This window comes from Hydra vulgaris, chromosome 14, assembly GCF_038396675.1.
Source record: "Hydra vulgaris chromosome 14, alternate assembly HydraT2T_AEP".
Taxonomy (NCBI): domain Eukaryota; kingdom Metazoa; phylum Cnidaria; class Hydrozoa; order Anthoathecata; family Hydridae; genus Hydra; species Hydra vulgaris.
In genome coordinates this window covers 29,318,618-29,338,407 of record NC_088933.1, presented here as the reverse complement: position 1 = coordinate 29,338,407, position 19,790 = coordinate 29,318,618, and the positions used below count along the sequence as shown (strand labels likewise).

The 19,790-nt window shown below is 29.2% G+C and overlaps 2 protein-coding genes across 4 annotated transcripts in view; both read left to right on the top strand.

The window, feature by feature from the left end:
* LOC100208076 (N-acyl-phosphatidylethanolamine-hydrolyzing phospholipase D) overlaps positions 1-19,790 on the top strand; it is a 35,266-nt gene that overhangs the window by 14,924 nt on the left and 552 nt on the right. The window contains exons 4-5 of one of the 2 annotated variants that reach the window (XM_065817717.1): positions 18,192-18,491; positions 18,831-18,868. In XM_065817717.1, the coding sequence (XP_065673789.1) occupies positions 18,192-18,491; positions 18,831-18,845 (315 nt within the window). In that variant the 3' untranslated portion in view covers positions 18,846-18,868. Of the gene's footprint in view, positions 1-3,514; positions 3,639-18,191; positions 18,492-18,830; positions 18,869-19,790 lie in introns of those variants that run through there. The other variant, XM_065817718.1, reaches the window with a different exon arrangement.
* On the top strand, positions 10,037-12,592 carry LOC136090726 (uncharacterized). Of its 2 annotated transcripts, XM_065817595.1 has the most exons (3): positions 10,037-10,434; positions 10,633-10,818; positions 11,126-12,592. In XM_065817595.1, exon 3 carries the CDS (start codon positions 11,652-11,654, stop codon positions 12,096-12,098), a length of 447 nt encoding a protein of 148 aa, XP_065673667.1. In that variant the 5' UTR covers positions 10,037-10,434; positions 10,633-10,818; positions 11,126-11,651; the 3' UTR covers positions 12,099-12,592. The 2 variants fall into 2 exon arrangements, with proteins under 2 accessions (XP_065673667.1, XP_065673669.1); XM_065817597.1 differs by lacking the exon at positions 10,037-10,434 and having other exon boundaries at positions 10,605-10,818.

Below are 19,790 nucleotides of genomic sequence, written 5' to 3'. Positions count from 1 at the left end.
TCTTCTCATAGCTCAAAACATGCCTTATCAGATCCATCTGAAAAAAATCTTCAATCCAACACAGAGATATCAGAAGTGGTATGTGCCGATTGCTATGATTTGTGCAAAGCTATCGAGATGATCAAAGAACTAACAATTCAAAATTCTGACGATGCTGATTCTATTTATGATTTGGAAATTGCTGTAAAGGATGTATTCAACTACATAAAACACCTGATGAGAGATTCTCAACAGAAAAAGGCAAAAATTGAAGCTTTTAAGCAATTAAACGATGAAACTGTTTTCTGGCTTAAAGATTTTTGTCAAAAAATTCTTCCGGTTCGATACAGAGAGGGCCAAAGAGAGTATTTTGGCAAGAAAGGAATGAGTTTACATGTGGATATATTCTTCATAAAAATAGCAGGAAAGTTATTCAAACGTGTTTACTTTACTTCAATGTATAGGTGTGATCAGGGAATAGGTGATGTTGTTTCGTTAGCCACTGCAGTTTTAGACCAATTCAGAATTGATCAACCGCATATCAAGAAAATGTTTACCAAATGTGATAATGCCGGCTGCTATCAGGGAAATCTTTCAGCTGAAGCTATCTACAATGTATGCAAAGAGAGAGATATAAAGTTGCTGAGATATGATTATAATGAACCCTGTTGTGGAAAAGATCAATGTGACAGGGAGAGTGCAGTTGTAAAGACAATTTTAAGGAGTTACGTTGACTCTGGTAATAATCTTTTGACTGCTGAAGATATACACAAGGCTATGCATTATAGTTTTGGCGCTAAAGATGCAAAAGTAGCAGTTGCTCAAATTAGCAATGATAAAACTGTAGTTACTGGACCAAAGATTAAGAACATTAGCAACTATCACTCATTTGAGTTTGGTGAGAAAAGTATGAAGATGTGGTGTTATTTCAATATCGGTGAGGGAATTGAACAAGAGTATGGAAATCTTAAAATTCAACCCTCGATTAAGTTGTTGTTGCCATATAGCAAAACAGATAATTCAATTAAGCCTAACAAGTCACTTAAGGAAAAACAGAAAAGAAGTGACAGGCAATTATATTCATTAAGATTTTGCACTGAAATGAATTGTACTTTATCATTTGAAAGCGATGCTGAGTTAGAAGAACACATGCTATCCGGTCTTCATACAGTTCCGAAATCATTAACATCATTGGATAAAGTTCGCAACTCGTTTGTTCATAAGATGAAAATTACTTCACAACTAAATATGCCAATTTCTTCATCCTCTAACAGTGCTTCCGTAAAAGACAAACCACATTGCATGAACATTTTTCTATTGCAAGGTTGGGCATTACCAGTTCGAAGTTCTTTTAGATTTTCAAATCAGCAGAAAGAACTGTTGTATAAATACTTTATTCGTGGAGAAGAATCAGGTAATAAAATGAGCCCTGAGCAGGTTCACATGCAGCTGAGGAGAGAACTTCCGCCTGATCAATATGTAACTAGCCAACATATAAGATCTTTATTTTCAAGGTAGGCATTGTTGCTATAAAACTTTTGCAAATTAGATTATGTTTCTGACTGTTAAATAGTTCTTTTACAAATATGAAATTAAAATTTAGGTGAAAGTTATAATTTTGTGTGTTTGTTTACATATGTTTAAAAATATGTACAATTGATATTGTTATAGATTTAGTAACCTGAAAAGAAAAGGTAAGCTGGTAGAACCGACAGCAGAAAATAATGAAAATAGTCAGGTTAACGATAACAAAGAAGTTTATGGCGAAAATGATGACTTTAATCTGGCAGGAGACAATGAAGATGATAATAAATATGAGGAAGACATCGCCAATCTTGCAAAAGAAATTTGTCTTGTATGGAAAGTGAATGATTGGGTTGCTGTTGCATATGAAAAACAATGGAATATTGGATATATTGTGGAGGTAATATTATTCAAAGTATATATTAGTTTCAAGTTTTTATTTTGTTTTACAAAACAGTGCTCTAAAATAAAAGGAATATAAATAAAATGTAAAAATAATTTCAGAATGACATTATGTAAGACTTTACAAGTTTTATTGAATGTAAGCAAAATTAAACAAATCATAAACTCTTTATTATATTATTTTAAATGTTGCGCTAATACTTTTAGGTATCTATAACTGGGATCAGAGTTAATTGTATGATTAACGGGCAAGAGAAGAATACTTTTCGCTGGCCAGTTACTACCGAGGAGACAAATAACCAAACTGATAAAATTATCTGTTTAGTAAATGCTCCTTTTCTAATCAGTGGTTGTGGCGATTATTCATTATCCGAAGAAGACTATAATACAGTCATATCATTATTCTTAGAGAAACTTACTGCAGCAGAGTAGAAATTATGTGTGATGTGGTGGATAATGTGTGTAAATGACTCTATTAATAAATGAAAAACTAATTTTTAAATGGAAAAACATTTAAATGCTTGATTTATGTTTTATTTAATTAGCAATATAGTTATCTTGATGTTAGATTTTTGTTCAGTTTTTAATTCATGTTATATCATGCGTGTGACAAAATCACACGAATTTTTTTTATTATTATGTTAGGACCTTTTTGTATTGACAGTTGGATATGTTTACATTTTTACAAAACTAAGCGCCTCTGCCGTAATGGTTCACTTTGTAAGTATACTAAAACATTTTTTTCCAATTTCAAGCCTTAATATATTAATAGGCCTTAGGTATCACATAACTTTCTTTGCATTTTTAGACTCAATACCTTTGATAATTTCAAATCCTAAAAGAAAAATTGTGTGCAACACTTCGTCGCTAGAATTAACTCCGATTAAAAGTTGACAAAACTGATTGATTTTGTACTTTTGAACTATGATAATTAGCCAACCGCACAGTGTCACGCAACTTTTTAATATTTTTTGGAGAGAGCTTTTGGGTTACGTCTGATATTAACTACAAAAGCTATGTGCAACTTTTTGCCTTGCCAAAAAAATGGGTTCAAAGGTGGCAAAAACTAAATTTCTAAAAATTTTTAAAAAAAATCTCAAAAATTTAAGCCCAGATTCCGAGTGAACGAAACATTTTTGAAAATTTTTTTTTTCCCCAACAGGTTTTCTCTATATTCTGATCAATATATAAAAAATTCAAGCAATTTGGAGGAGGTCACTTCCACAGTTTCAGGAATTTGCCTGATTCTTAGAAAAAACGGCTCTTAAGCATTATTATCATTTCGAAAAGGTTGCATTTTGATGTTGTTAATGGCAACAGATTTTGCATTAAAAAATACGTTTTGCAATCTATTTAACAGATAGATTTTTTAAATATTTAACTTATAAGGGTCTGTTCACATATTTATTTTTAAATAAAATTTTTTTTTGTTAAATGAATTTAATAGGTACTTTGATTGAGAATTTTGTTTTGAAGTTTTCGCAAAAGCGAATAAATGTGAACTGTGGAAAATGGATTTTAAAAATTAAAGATACATCTTTGACAACAATAATTAAAATTCTTCGAAGACATAACTTTCATTATACTCTTTGACTTTCTCGTCCTCTAGGAAGCCATAGAAGGGATATCAAGAATGCAAGGCTTTAAAACTGAAGTAAAATTGACCTTCTTTTTTGGAAGAAAATGCCCTAGCAACCAAGTTAAAAGTATAGTCTTGTTTAAGTAAAAAAGAGGTTAGTACGTTGTTCAGTAAAAAAGATAGTGTTCATATCCTAAGATAGATTAGTTAATTAGCTCTGAAACTTTGAATAAACGTTTTTTAATAAACTTAATATATATATCTGATACAAAAACAAAACGAGGCACCCATTTGCAAAACGCGCCAAATCAGATTAAACTGATTTTGAGAAAACAACAAAAAACTACCTTTAGTTACGCATCAGCAAAAATTGATATTTGTCCATTTTTAGAACGGAAAATTTTAAAATTGATTTAGTATTTAAGCAGATGATAGGTTTCAGTACATAGAATGTGGAAATAGAACTAACTCAAAATTGTTATTTTTGTGACTTGCGGATATTAAATAAGATTTAATCATATACTTGAGCAGTCTGTTCTGCGTTTTGCAGAGGAGTTCCTCAAAAATGTGATTAAATTAAAGGAATCCTCAAGTTCCAAGATAATTGGCGTTTGTTTCATAAGTCAACATTAGAAAATAACTTTAGAGTTTGTTAAACTTGCAAAAACAAATTATTTATTGAGATAATAACAAACCTGTACAGTTTTTCAATTACAAAAGTATCTGGTTTTAAGAACAAATTAGTTTTTTATCGCAGAGATTTTAAAACGTACTTATCGCAGAGTTTTTTAAGCACACTTATCGCAGATTTTTTAAAACAATTTAGTTTATTCAATCGGATTGATTTTCCCTTTCATAGTTTGTCTGCGGTGGTTATAAAAAAACGAATGGTCTAATATAAAACCCGTTCTCCATTTAAGCCGATTCTCTAACCAAACTTTCTTTGGATATTTCTACGCGGTAAAGTTTTTAGAGCACCCTAACTTTTTAACACCCAAAGACAAGCAGTGTTCTATAAAAAACTTGGGAAAAATTTAAAAGCTCAACAATGTTGAATTTCTTCATTTTTTTATACTTCCGCTAAATTAAAAAAATGAAGAAACACGCTTGTTTTTCTAAAATTGAGAATGGGCTCAAACTTTTTAGTTTAAATTGCAACTGCAGACTTTGAACAAAATAAAACTTGTAATTGAGGGAAGGGTACCCCTTAACTACAGTTTTTTTATTACGTCAAAATATAGAGGTAGAACACGCTGAGGCTCGGGTTCCATCCAGTTATTTATCAGGCGTTTCAAAATTATTTAAGATAAGATAATATAATATTCATGAACAAAAATAATAACATAGAAATGAAAAAATATTTCCATAAATACTTATGGTCATTTTCAAATTTTCAATATCAATTATGCAAGCTCACTGATGTGGTAAGTGAGTTAAGTTGTAAAAGTGAACTATTTTCTTATTTAAAGTCTGCTTCATAATCGCTTCTGAAACTCAAGTCAAGTTTAGTTGATAAACAAATATTTAATAATGACAATGTTTCTCCAGAATTTGACCAGATACTTATAAAAAAACTAGAGGACGAAGTATTTTTTTTTAAGAAACGAGGTTAACGTTAAATCGTATGTTATTAAATCACTAACAAAAGGTGCTCTGTACCGTGACGAAACAGATTTCGCTTTTAATGTTACAAAAAATTTTTTTTGCATTAACTGCTCTAACAGCAGAGGCGGATCTAAACCCCGTCAAGTGCTGCAACTGACGGAGTAAAAAAAATATATAAATATTGAAAACATGACATCTACGCCCCTCCTAATGGACTGTCGATTTTTTTTTATTTTTGCTAGAAAATTTACTTTAAAAAAAGTGTACAGTGAAAACTATGCTTTTTAGAGAATGAAAAAATTATTTTCCAAAACTACTTAAATGTAAATCATAAATCAAAAAATTCTTTTATGTAGAGCTTTTTTTTTTGACGGGTAAACTAAAAAACTGCATCCGCCACTGTTTAACAGGAAACAAAAACTAGATAATTTATTTTGCTACATAATGGAAAAAGTAACAATACAAATAAGGTAAACAATGGTATTAATTTATGTTCTGATAACGCTTATATCAGTTCACAAACAGAAAGTTCAAAAGATACACAAATAAATAGTAAAAAATTTATAAGCTCAAAAATATCTTTAAATCGTTTAAAAAACTTAACGGTTATCGAAAAGGTTTTTGCACACAAAATGCTTTTGACTAATTGAAAAATGGAAAATCTCCCTTGATAATAAAGGTTTTGCTGCTGGTATTCTTATGGACTTATCTGATGATTTTGGTTCATTAAATCATGACTTACTAATAGCTAAACCTTATGCTTATGGTTTCGACTTAAATGCTTTGAAACGTATTAAAAACTATTTAGATGATCGATACCAAAGAACAAAAATAAACGCATCATATGGCTCTTGGTCAAAAGTATTACAAGGTATCCCACAAAGTTCGGAGTTAGGACCCCTACGTTTTTACATATATATATATATATATATATATATATATATATATATATATATATATATATATATATATATATATATATATATATATATATATATATATATATATATATATAATTAGTAAAAAACACTTATCTAACTTTTATCTTCGACTTGGAGTTTCACCATTGCTGGATCATCAGGAAGAGTTATCTATATATATATATATATAACTATATAAGAGTTATATATATATACATATATATATATATATATATATATATATATATATATATATATATATATATATATATATATATATATATAAATATAAATTGCGAAGTTTATAATTTTGCAGATGACACTACTCCTTATGTAATAGATAAAGACGTGCATGTTATATTCAATAAACTTAAGAATAATATTAAGCTGCTTGTAAAGTAGTTCAAATGCACCTGTTTAAAAAATAATTCAAAAAAATATCCTTTAATAGTTACAGGACATAAACAAGAAACAACTTGGGCACATATTGATCGTAATCAAATTTGGGAAGAAAATGATGTCAAACTACTAGGAATAACTATAAGCAACAAATTAAATTTTAATAAACATCTTACTCAAGTCTGCGCCAAAGCGAATCAAAAACTTAGCATTCTTAGAAGATTAGCTAAGTATCTCGACCGTCAGAAAAAAAAAAAAAATATTAAACGCCTTCTTTAAATCACAATTCATGTACTGTCCTCTTGTGTGGATGTGTTGTAGTAAAGCAACAAAAGCAAATTTTAATAAGTTGCATGCAAGGGCTCTTTGATTGAAATATAATGCTTACGAATCGACATTTGAAAAGCTTTTAGAAAAAGCTAACTCTGTTTCAGTTCATAAAAGAAATTTGTAATTTTTAGCTATAGAAATGTTCAAAATTAAAAATGATCCTAACGAAAGCTCACTAAGTGACATAATATTCGTTAATAAGAAAATGCTTAAAACACGAAGTAATGCTTACTTTAGGGGTTTACCAAGTGAAAGAGACTCGTACGAAGCATTTGTATCAAATTGATTTTCTAATTAATTAGGAAATCCATTTAATAATACGATACCAGTTTATATATATAATATAGTATATTAAAACACGTATATAGTACGTGTTATATACGTATTTGTGCCGGCTGGGCTGTTAGTAAACTTTACAAATTTTTCTTAGAAACGATCCTAACGCCTCATTGGAACTGACTTATTCACCACCAAAAGAAAGAAATAATGCATAATTGCTCGTCTTTATCGAAAATATTTTCAAATTTTATTTATTTAGTAATTTTGTTTTAGCAAATTTTAATGAAACATCAGCCATAATATAAATTTGTTTTATAAATGACTAAATTTACCAAGCTCTGTAACACGATCTTTTGCATTTGTTGGATTGTGGATATTTTTAGAGCATTTCCCCTGCTAAAACTCTCTTTACTCTTGTTGAAAATTAAAAACCTGATTTATTTATATTAAAATTCATGCTCTTCTCTTTTGTTGTGTCAAGAATATCATTTTCTGTCAAGTACGCTCTTATGTCTGTAAACCATTGCTGCACTACTTTCTTTGTAACATTTATTCTTGATGCTCTCAAAGATTCGTTGGTGCGCGTGACTATATTTGGGTGTCTCTTCATGAAGAGTGAATATCTGATGAGACAAAATAAAAGTAGCAATTACAGTTTATAGATACATGTACATATATATAAACAACGATATATTCAAGACCAATGTTCAAAAATAGAAGTTGAAACAAATTACAAGAAAATAAATGGCAATTAAAATGATAGTTTTTGACTCAATAGTATTAATAACTAACCACTTTTCCCCAGGCACTAAAGTCTTTACTCACCCAAATATAAAAGGCTGATTTCTGTTTAACTTGAGGAGATTCCTGTCATCAGGTATATACGAAGAAGCAAGAGATAAAATGGTATCTTTTGTGACAGACATTTTCGGTACTTAATATATAATTTACTAGCACCTGTTCCTCTGCACCAGTCAAGAATGTGTTCGGACCCACCTTTTTGACGATTAGGGCTTTTCCACTAATTTCGTCATGCAGAGTTTTTCGAGGAATATTGTAAAACTTGACACGTTTTGAAAGGGACTTTCTTTTACTGAAAAATATATACCAATGTATTGTTAATAGTTTGTATGAATGCATGATGTATTAAATAAATTGCTATAATACATATTTATTTAATTGTAATCAAAAAAAACTGGTTATAAATTTATTTAAGTAATAAGAAGTTAAAAATGTAAAATTTACCTCTTAACATTTTCAATTGCATTGCCAATATCTTCCTCAATTTATCGGGATCTTGACGTCATTCTTAAGCAGCTACTTATTTCAGGGAAACAACTTTATTTTACTTTGACTTTTTTTTTTTTTTAGATTCAGAAGAATATAAACACATTTAATAACAATACAAACGTTTAGTAGATATACATTTGAGAGCTCCTCGGTTCGGAATTAATCTCCAAGGGAATTACAGTGTTGCAATCGTTAACGATTGTGTAAATAGAATTTTGCAAAACATTAATGATTGTCCAAAGGGAATTGTTGTTTAGCAATCATAACAATCACGATAAAGTAATGATGGTAATTCTTTTTAATAATTTTTTTTTGTCGAATACTGGAAAGCGTAACAAATTTCTTCCAGTTTTCGACACTTCTACCCCGACTGTCCATTCAGTCTTTTGATTTTAAAGGTTTGTACATTCATATAATCTATTTCCGTGTCAGCATTAAAAAAAAAAACTCCATTGCATTACACTTGTCATGCGTTTCTTGTGGTTATCTGAAAAAAGTAACAAAAATTATTCTGAGAATTAAAAGGGTTTTTACGAAACTTATTTTGCTCAAAATCTTCACATGTATTTATTTTTATGTTTACGATAGCCAATCTTCTTTCATTTATAAAGAAAAGAAAGGTCATAATTTCGAAAATTATTTCAGCAGTTTACTTGAGTTGGTGTTTGCTCAGGATACTTTTTAGTGACAAAACGTTGACGAATGGAGGGGCGTTTGAGCATTGGGTGGTTTACCCTGATTTTAAATTTTATAAAGAATGTCATATTAGCGGAAGCTTTTGTATAATTTGTTTGTAGAACTTAATTTTGTCAGTGCAATTTTAATCCTATTAGAAACTTTTTGAAATTTTAATCCTATGATAAAGTTGTTTAAATTGTTACAGTAAAGATGAAAAAAAATTTTAATTGATTTTTTTTTTATTTACTATTGCTTTTTTTTAAAAAGCGGGCTGTTCCGATTAAGAAATCAAAGTGTTGCAATTTAGGAGACCAAATGGTGTCTAGACAAAACCGAATTTGTTTCCAATATCAGTGTACTCAATTACACCAAATAATTGTTAAAAGCTGAATAGGGTTGGGGGCCATCCATAAAGTACGTAGGCAGATATAGGGGTAGGGGGGTTACCAAAAAGCTTGTACGAATGCGTACAAGGGGTGGGGGGTGTTAAAGACAGTGAGTACGTACGCGGTTTGACTATCTCTCCTATAAAAAATCAGTATTATATTTTCTTTTTCTAAATTCGGTCACAACTCTTTTTTATATCTCTTTATAAATAATAAGAGAAAAAAGAAATCAAGAGATAATTGTTCCAAATAATGTTTTTTATTTTTTGCAATGTAATTTGATTGGAAACGAGATGAGAAGCAAAAAGAGGTTAAATAAAAGCATTTTATTTTTAATTACGCAACGTGGTTCATTTCTCTTAAATAAATTTAATATTTTTATTTTTGAATATAATAAAAAATAAGCTAATATTATGATAAAATTGCTTTTAAGATTGGGGTTTTTAGTTCATTAAATAAATTTAAAGCCCCCTTTTAAAAGAATTTTAAGAATTTAAAAAAGGGTTTTAAGGCAAAAATACTTTTCTCTTAAAACTCTCATCAAACGATGACTATAATTGTAAAAATAGTTATTTCAATGCAGATAGAAACCAATACTTTTTATTGTGCAAGCAAGAGCAATTAATTTGAGTTAACAGCAAAACGATAACAATAAAAACATTTTTATTCTATTCGAAAACTGAAAACGCCAAATTAGAAAGAAAAAAAAATATATTTATTATTACCAAGATGCCGCACAGATTTGTAGAGAATGAGAAAAAATATCTTCAATTCATTGAGTTGTATAAAAAAGCGTATTCAATGCTTGAAAAACAAAAGCAATATCAGCACGCACAGGAGTTGTGGAATGTAGTAAAAAATGATCAATTCTTGTATGAAAAAAAATTAAACGAGTAAAAAAGTGAAAGCAACAAAATCGAAAGGGTCAATTATGTCATTCTGGGGGAAATGCCTTTTCACCACCTAGCAAAAAAAAAAGATATTCATCCAATGCCGTCTTCATCAAATGAAACGCCAAGTTCTCTAAATGCAACTACAATAGAGCCTGCAAGCTTTGAACTTGGTAAGCTAATTTCTGTAATACTTTAAAACATTTTCTATACATTGAGTTCAACCAAATTATAATTCAAACTATATCGTGCAACTATAGAGCAGTCACATAAACTTATTTATCATTATCCACTAGACCTATATCCAAAATAAATTGATTAGTATCAACTGCCAAGAATTTATAATCATTTTTCAGTATTTTTTAATTTAGATTTAACATCCAACAACAAGAAAAAAGAAAATTCGGCACAAATTAGGAGTCGAACGAAAATCTCAGATCTTGAATCGCAACGTTCATCCTTGATAATCGTACACGACTCGGTTTGTCTACCGCATCAAAGGAACAAATAAACACTGTGAAAGAAAGCATAAGAAAAGAAAATATAAAATTGGACAGGTAAGATAATTTAATTGTATATAATTTCTTTATTAAACATTTCGTTTTATAATGTCTAACTATCAGGTTTCTAGTAAATAACAAGAGATATTTTAAACAGCGCTTAATTGTGCGTATAGAAAAGCGTCTTGGCCAAAAAAACATTTTTCAGACAGAAATTTTCATAATCTTTTTGTCAATAATAATTTCTAGTTTGAAATGAGAATTTACGTACTTTTTCTTTTGCAACATCAGCCAAAGTTCGCAAAACCTTAAGTATAGAAGTTTTTATAATGAAATCAAAGATTTTCAGAAATTTTGTTTTCAGATTGATTCGGAATCGGCTCGTCAAAGAAAACGAAGACAAAAACTTAAAGAGAGTATCGAAACTGTGTGTCAGAACAACCCTGAAGCGTCAAGTGCCTTGAAACAGTTTATTCGAAACCATCCTGGACGACTGCGTCTTGAAGATAGAGAATGTTTGCAAAGTCATTTATTGACGACATGTTTGAAGTTTGCAAATTATTTGGACCAAAAGCTGTGCTTTTCATTTCCAACGATGATAAAGCCAGGGTTCCATTGGGTCTTGCAGCAGCAAGCCTTCTGGCACCTTTACTGATGCATATGGAATACAAGGTCAAACTCATGGACACAACTTTGTCGTTGGCCCACAGCACAAATTGATCCCATCAGTGTATGGCATATGCGAAGTTAACAAAACTGGAAATGTATCTTACAGTGGGGACACTTTCATACGCATAAGAAGTGGGAAACACGATACCTCAAATGCTTTTACACATGCTTTTGATATTAGAGAGCTTTTTAAAACCAAGTTGGTTGAACGTAGACCAATTATGTTAATGGAGACTGGTGGAGCTCAGGATGAGGCACCGCGCTACCCTAAAACCTTAGCAACTGCTGTTGATCTCTTCCGCTTGCTTAATTTAGATGCCCTTCTTCATGGTGTAAATGCAGCTGGGCTTTCAGTCTTTAACCCCGTCGAAAGAAGAATGGTACCTCTTTCTCATGATTTGGCTGGAATAATTCTTCCTCATGATTATTTTGGCAACCACCTTGATTCTTCAGGAAAAACAATCGACCAAAAAATGGAGGTAGAGAACTTTCAAAAAGCGGCTACCGTTTTAGCCCAAGTTTGGGAGAAAACAGTCATTGATGGGTATTCTGTTCATTGCCAGGCTGTACAAGTTGGAAAAGCATATGAACCACCTACTCCTAATCCTGTTTGGGTAGAAAAACATTGTCAGCAATCGCGATATAGCCTTCGAATCGTAAAATGCTAAGACAAGTCATGCTGCACACCATTTCAAACAAACTGGATGAAAAACCTCCCCCAATGTTTCATTCCATTTCCAGCCATTTACGAATACTGCGAGAATGGTTATAATGCAATAGAGCCGTCAACATATTTTAAAAACGTATCAAACCAATCAACATTTGTACCACTGACACATCGCCTTTTGCTACATGCTATACCTACAGAATGATTAAAATACAAAATAATACCATTTGATTTGTATTACCCATCGATAAAAGAAAAGCTACCAAACGGAGTTTGCGTTAACTGCAATAAATACTGGCCAAGTGAGGCTGCAATGAAACGGCATCAAAAAGCACATAAAAAACAAAAAAAAAAACGATTGAATTGGAGAGTGTAAGTGAAAGTGAATATATTAATAAAAGTGAAGATGTCAGTGAGGAGGTTGTCGATAAAAGTGTGGAAGATGAGTTCATGGCTGTATTTGATGATATGTTTGACTCATTTAAGTCAACATTTGTGGAAATATAAAATATAATATACTCGCAAGAATCCTTTTTTATAATATTATTCTTTACTTTTATTATTAACTTTCCGGTTTCTAATTAAGTACAGAAAAATGTCGAAATAGCTAGACATTTTTTGGTTTTTAATGTTTTATAGCAGCCGTGGCGCAGTGGTTAGAGTATTGGGCTCGTAACCCAAGGGTTGGAGGTTCAATCCACGCTCAAAGCAAATAAACGTTATCGGTGAAGTGGGAAACTGAGAGCTAACTTAATAAATGATATTCTTCTTGTGGCAGTGCTCTGTGATAAGACAATTAGGACTTCTTAGAGCACCTAAATAACCAAAAAAAAAGTTATGCATTCAGGAAGGAGGGCTTTATTTTGGAATAAATAATGCTTACGTATGCAAGGGGGGGGGGAGCGTCGAAAGCGTACAAGGGGGTACGCGTACAAGCGTAAATATAACAGTTTCGATAAATTTACAATTAAGTTAATGACTGGAGAACGAAGAAGGTATTAATTTGCCTTATCGCCGAGCACCGTGTAACAATTTATAATTTTTACAAAGTTGTTTCAAGAATATATAGTATAAAAGAAAAATTGAATGAATGTTTACAAAAAATATATATATAATAAAGTAAGATATCGTTTAATACATAATATCATAAATAGATTGGGTAAAAAAAAAAGTGAATATATAATAACTATATATATATCTATGTATGTATATATATATATATATATATATATATATATATATATATATATATATATATATATATATATATATATATATATATATATATATATATACACATACAAAATAAAAAGCGAGAAAATGTAATTTTTGATAATGGTTATTGTCAAAAATTTTTAACCTTTTTTAATGATTAAAAGGAATAATTACCTTGTTTTTCAGTTTTTAAATTATATATCTGATCTATTTTTAAAAGAAAGACTTATAATAGTATAAATCAAAATCTGTGTTTAATAAAATCTGTGTTGAATAAAAACTGTTTTGAATCAGTTTTGAATTGATGTAGAGACTTTTTTTTTCCGGAAACAATGTTTGGGAATCTTTTCCACAAAAGTGGTCGGCGATTCTGAATTGAATAAGAATTTTGATTAGAATAAGATTTTTAGAATTAGAATAAAATTTGTTTGCGGAAAATCTTGTAGGCACTTTTGTTACTTTTTAAGCTTAGTAATGCAGTCCACAACTCACGTAATCTAGCTTTGACTCATTCATTTTTTTATTAGAATTTTTTAGATAAGAATCAAATGTTGAAGAAGTTAAAGTAATACTTTGTGCTAAATTAGAGCTAACATTAATGAAGAAACTGTTATATTCTTCAGCTATTAGTGCTTTATCATAAATTGATTCACCATCAATTAAAAGTTTTTTTGGCAGGGCGTTATTTTTATATTTGTTTTGTCCAATTCTTTCTTTAATAGCATTCCAAGTTTGTTGAGTATTTCCATTTGCATTTTCTAGCAATTTCAAATAATATAATTTTTTAAAGTATTTTTTGATTTTTTCAAATATATTTTATAGTTTTTATATTTTGCTTCGTTTGAATATGTTTTTTTTTTAAGAAATTTTTCAATAAAGTTTTTGTTTTTTTCTTGATGATTTTAGTAAGCCTTTTGTAATCCAAGGCGGTAGAAGTGATTTTGAATTTATATAAAACTTTTTTAAAGGAAACGCTTTATTGTATTGTTTACAAAATTGCGCAAGGAAAAGTTCATAAGCATTGATAGCATCTCGTGATTGGAGAACAAGCTCCCAATTAACGAAGTTAATTAGAATGTTGCGAAATTCTTGTAACAAGTTTTCATTGATCTGTCGCTTGAAAATAATGCGCTTTGTAGAAATATTATTATCAGGGGTTAAGCTTTTTGTTATTAGAAATGTGGGAAAATGGTCAAATCAGTCTTTATTATACCTATACTAAAGCAGCTTTGAGAGAAATTATTAGTAATTATGTTGTCTAATAGGGTAGAGGAACTTTTTGTGATTCTTGTTGGCTTAGTTATTATTGGAATGAGGTTATTTTGTAAAAGAGTATTTACAAAATATTTAACACTGTTATTTGACGCATGATTCAAAATATTAATATTCAGGTCACCGACTAAGTAAACATGCTTTTGTTTTTTATTAACTTTTGTTAAAAAAGTACGTAAAGAAACTTTAAAATTTTTTAAATTACCAGCTGGTTCTCTATAAATAACATTAACAATTATGTTTTTAGAATTTTGCTTAATTATTTCAATGCACAATGACTCGCCATCTTTTTCATTCACACTGAGGTCATTAAGTGGTATAAAATTAATTGAGTTATGAATAAAAATGCATACACCTCCACCGGTACGAAAGTTTAATGGTTGATGAATTGACGCGTAATTTTTCAATTCAAATTGATAATTATGCTCGTCATATTTACCTCAGGTCTCAGTAAGACAGATGATTTTAAAATCGTGATATAATTTTTGTTTGGGCTTCGAATTTTAATGTTTAAGATTGAAAATGTGTTTTTATTTTGTTGCAGATAGCAATTAGATCCAGAAATTGAATAGTATTTGCTTTCTAACAATTTTAGGTTAAAATAATTAGTGACATCATTATCACAAAGTTTAACTTATAAATCATCAACCATTTTAAAATATAAAATTAAGATTAGGAAAAAGTTCGTTAAAAAATAAAAAATAAATACTTATATAGATTTAGTGGAAACAGCATCTCGTTTCTTCGCAGTCCAATCACGAATGACTAGTTTGTCGTATGATATGACCGCAAATTTGCCGGATTCCCTTTCTTTTTTCATTCGTACTCTTAAACCCTTCCTTATTTCTGTAGTCTCAGCACTAAAATCTTCATTTATAAAGTTGTTTTTTCCTTTGAGTTTACATGATTTTTTAAGTATTTCGGTTTTGTCTTTTGGTCTGTGTTTCTTGACACCTCTCGGTCCAGATCGATGCGCTCTTTCAATTTTTATATTTTTAATGTCAACGCATTCCTCAAATAATTTATGCACCTTACATTCAGATTCTACCCATGATTCATTTTCGCTTTCTTTTATCCCGTCAATTCTCAAGCATTATTACGAGATTATTACGAGATTATTTTACAAGCAGCCGGAGCGCAGTTGTTAGCGCGCTTATCTCAGAAGATAGAGATCCGTGGTTCAACACCACCTCTGGGCAAGTTTTATAAAATTGGGAAGTAAGGAGGCGTGAATTTCCTTTCATTTGAAAGGAAGTGCTCTTCCACGGTGTGCTCTTTCAAAGAACAGGTCATAGAAGTACTTAAAGGAAAGTAAATAAAAAAAATTAATAGTAAAATAGAATAACTAATAGTAAAAGAATAGTACTTAGAAGTAAAACCCCCGAAATTGATTTTAGCATGATTTTATACCTCAATCAAATTTTATATGAACAGTTAGTTTCAACAAACTTCCAATACACCGTTTGTTTAAATGTGTTAATAAATTTGAATAAAAAATATGAACCTTCAGTATCAAGAATTTCTAATAGTTTATTATCTGGAGAACAAATGTCAAAAATATAACTTTAACCTTTTCCGTGAATATAAATGAATGTTTCATAACTCTGTTTGTAAAAAAATGTATAGAAGTAGACATTTCATAATAGGGGCACCCAGAGATAATATTGCAGTTCTATAAAGCGATATTTTTTTATTTTAAGATATTTTTTCTCAAGTAGTTGCAAACTTTTAAAACTTTTAAAACATTTTAAACAATCCTTTTATAATGATTTTGGATGGGTATTATCATGAAAAACACTATAAGTTATTGAATAAGCTGCCAACCATTGCATTCAATTAGTCTCTAAACACTATCCACAAACATTCATATAGTTAGTATACCTCTAAACACCATCTACAAAATACAATCATTCAAAAAATTGTTTATAAAATCTTTTAAATCTGACTTTTATGAAGCATCAGCAAAATTAATGCAAACCCTGGAGTCCTGGATTCCAGGATCCTGGAGTTAAAAATACAGATTACAACTATAAAGTGCTTATAATTTGTATCAAGCGTATCTTTAAAAGCTACGAGCAGCTTTTGAAAATTCAAGCACGCTATGAAATAGCTCAAAACGGATTTTAATACATCTGCATTTTTCTATTAGAATAAAATATATTTTATTACCTTGATTATCTACGATAACAGATATTCTGATGCAAATTAGTATTAAATGAGCCATCAGCAATCAATAAACTATTGTCAAATAACAGCATCCCATCTAGCATCACTCAACAAAAACTTTTAAATTCTATATTTACTAACTTTACCACCATTATTGCTTCTACAACACCTTATATTACAGCAACTATTTTGAAAATACCATTATAATAAAATATCGCTACGTATAAAGATTAAGTACACGAAAATTGTACCCAATCTTTATACGTAGAAAAAAGAAATAGATTTAATTATAAACATTTTTTATTCGTAATTTAGTAAAGTTTAACACGTTTGTTTTTAAATCCAATAAAAAAATAAAAAAGACTCATGGTTGGAATCAAGTGTTGTTTAGCAAGTTTTTTAAATTACTTTTATTAGTAAAAAGTTCAAGTTTATATTTCTAAATGATGGTATATTTAAATTTATTCATAACCATTCTTTTTATATCAGAGAAAAGACTAGTGAAGATTTTTTTTAATTTTTGAGACCTTTTAAAAATCAACTTACTCCAAAATAATCGTACTCCTGTATTTTAGATTGGTAAAGGGAACATTAACTATGAATATACAAAAAAAAATTGCATATTTCTGTAGAACTAGTCAGTCAAAAATTGTGTTGACGTCATTTCTGTCTCTAATTATTAAAGCTGGAATGTCTAGATGGCAAAACTCAAATTAAATAATGCATAATACTTTAGTGTCTAATAATTAAAATTTATACGATTATACGAAATTGTCTATTAGACACAATAGCAATATATGACCGAGGCTACCCTCCGATTCTTAAAGATGCCCGTTTGTTAATTTAAAAAAAAGAAATTTTTTGTGTTCCAAAAAGGTACAATTGTTTATAGTACTTTTTTGTTTTGAATTCAACAAATAGTGTATATATTTTCACTCAAGTATTTTGACACTTTATTTTCTAAAAGCATTATATCTGTTTTTTGTGTCTGGGGCTACCCAACTTTCCCCAGTATTCATAAAAAACATTCAATAAATTTAAATAAACTTTAATTTTGACGACAATAAAAACCGTGTTATTTAATTAAGAAATGAATAAAAACAGTGTTAAAGTACGTTTTTATAAATTTGAAAACCTATTTTTTATTTTATATTTATTTTATTTATACTTTATTAAAAAATGATTCTGAACCAGCATAATGTATTCTATCATAATCAACCATAAAAATCGGAGGAGAATTAAAGTGGAGCGCTCAGCTTCCCTTTGCACTTAAAACGTAAATGCTTTAAATTTATAATTACTTTAAATTTATAATATTACTTTAAATTTATAACATGATCTTAGTAAAATTTTTATATTATTTTATTGGCTGTGATTTCATCGTAAAAAAATAAATAAACTAATTAACAATTAATTTCGGAGGGTTTACTTTTTGTTTTAGCATTATTTAGAACCCCCTCTCCGACTAAACGAGGAGTTAAAAAAATCCGACTTGTCAAAACTGCAGTTTTTCCTTCTTAAACATGGTGAATCCAGACTCATTGATATAACGGAATCAAAAATAGGCTACGAACCTCTTGCATATCCAAGTGATCCCTGGCAACTTGAAATTAGTTATGTTGATTTTAACGAAGAACTGAATTTAATACCAAAAATAGAAATATTGCACCCATTTATAGAAGAACCAGTTCCAATTACATATTACACGATAACATTCCCTGTTGAGCGAGGTTTATACAAGGTAATTTATTTTTATTTTAACATGTTATTAGTGGTATTTTGAAAAACTGAGTCAGGAAATTACAACAATTTGTTAAAACTTGGTTTCTCCAAAAAAACATTTAACAAAACTAACCCATTTACCTTTATATTTACGTTTACGTTTATCTCCATAACATGAAACAACAACAAAACAACAAAACTAAAAATTGAAATGCATGCTTAAGATGTTGAATAATATTTTTTTCAAAAAAGTTGTTATAGATAAATTTTGTATATAAAACTTTTTTGTTATTGAAAAGTTTAGATTTGATTTACTTTTTAAATTTATATCTATTTATGACATATATTTAATATTTAGGAAAAAAATATTTGAAGCAACTTATCATTGCATTGCAGGTATCTTAATTTTTTATTATTAATAATACAAATAATATTGTATATGATTTATATACTATTAACCACAGCCCTCAGAATTAGGGTCGGCATTCGGCAATACCAATCTAACTGCCAGCCTCAAAGTGTTTGAGATCGGCAAAAATTGCCAACCTCGTTTCTATGTTTTATGGTAACCCCCCAGGAAAAAAATTCTATAGAATTTCTATAAACTTTTGAAACATATAAATTTCTATAGAGTGTCTATTAATTTTCATAGAAATTTTTATAAAACTTTTTTTTCTTTAGAAAAAAAAGTATAAAAAAAAATTCTTTAGAAATTTCTATAAAAATTACAAGAGATTCTATAGGAATTCTAAAGAATTCTATAGAATATAGAGTTTTGTGTCAAAGCTAACCATGCCTTTTGTGTCAAAGCTAACCACGCCGGTTTTCATCTAAAATGACTGCTAGAAAATCAGCGTTTAACTTCTTTTTGATAATAATTTTCTTGATTAGAAGGTTGTGTAGTTTTAGAAAATCATTATCATCTGACTAGGCTTGTAAAACAAGTTTAGTTTTTTTTACATTCAATGAAAATCTATTACTTGCAAACCACTCATTCTTTTGAGACAAAAGTTAACAAATAAACTTTTCTTATATATACTAAAAATATTTTTTAAAACTTTGCTAAAAGAAAAGAGTTGTTGAAATAAGACATTTGATTGTTTAATCAGTTTGGTTACTGCATAATTGCTGTAACTATTTAAAACCAAGTGGATTGTTGTACAGAGGGTTCTTTTAGCATTAAATTATTATAAAATCTGTATAACATGATATTTTCAAGGAGTTTTGACAAATTAGATATAATAGAAATAGGTCTGTAATTTAAACATTAGTTACGTGAACATACATAAATATTGTAGTTTTTATATCTAAATAGTTA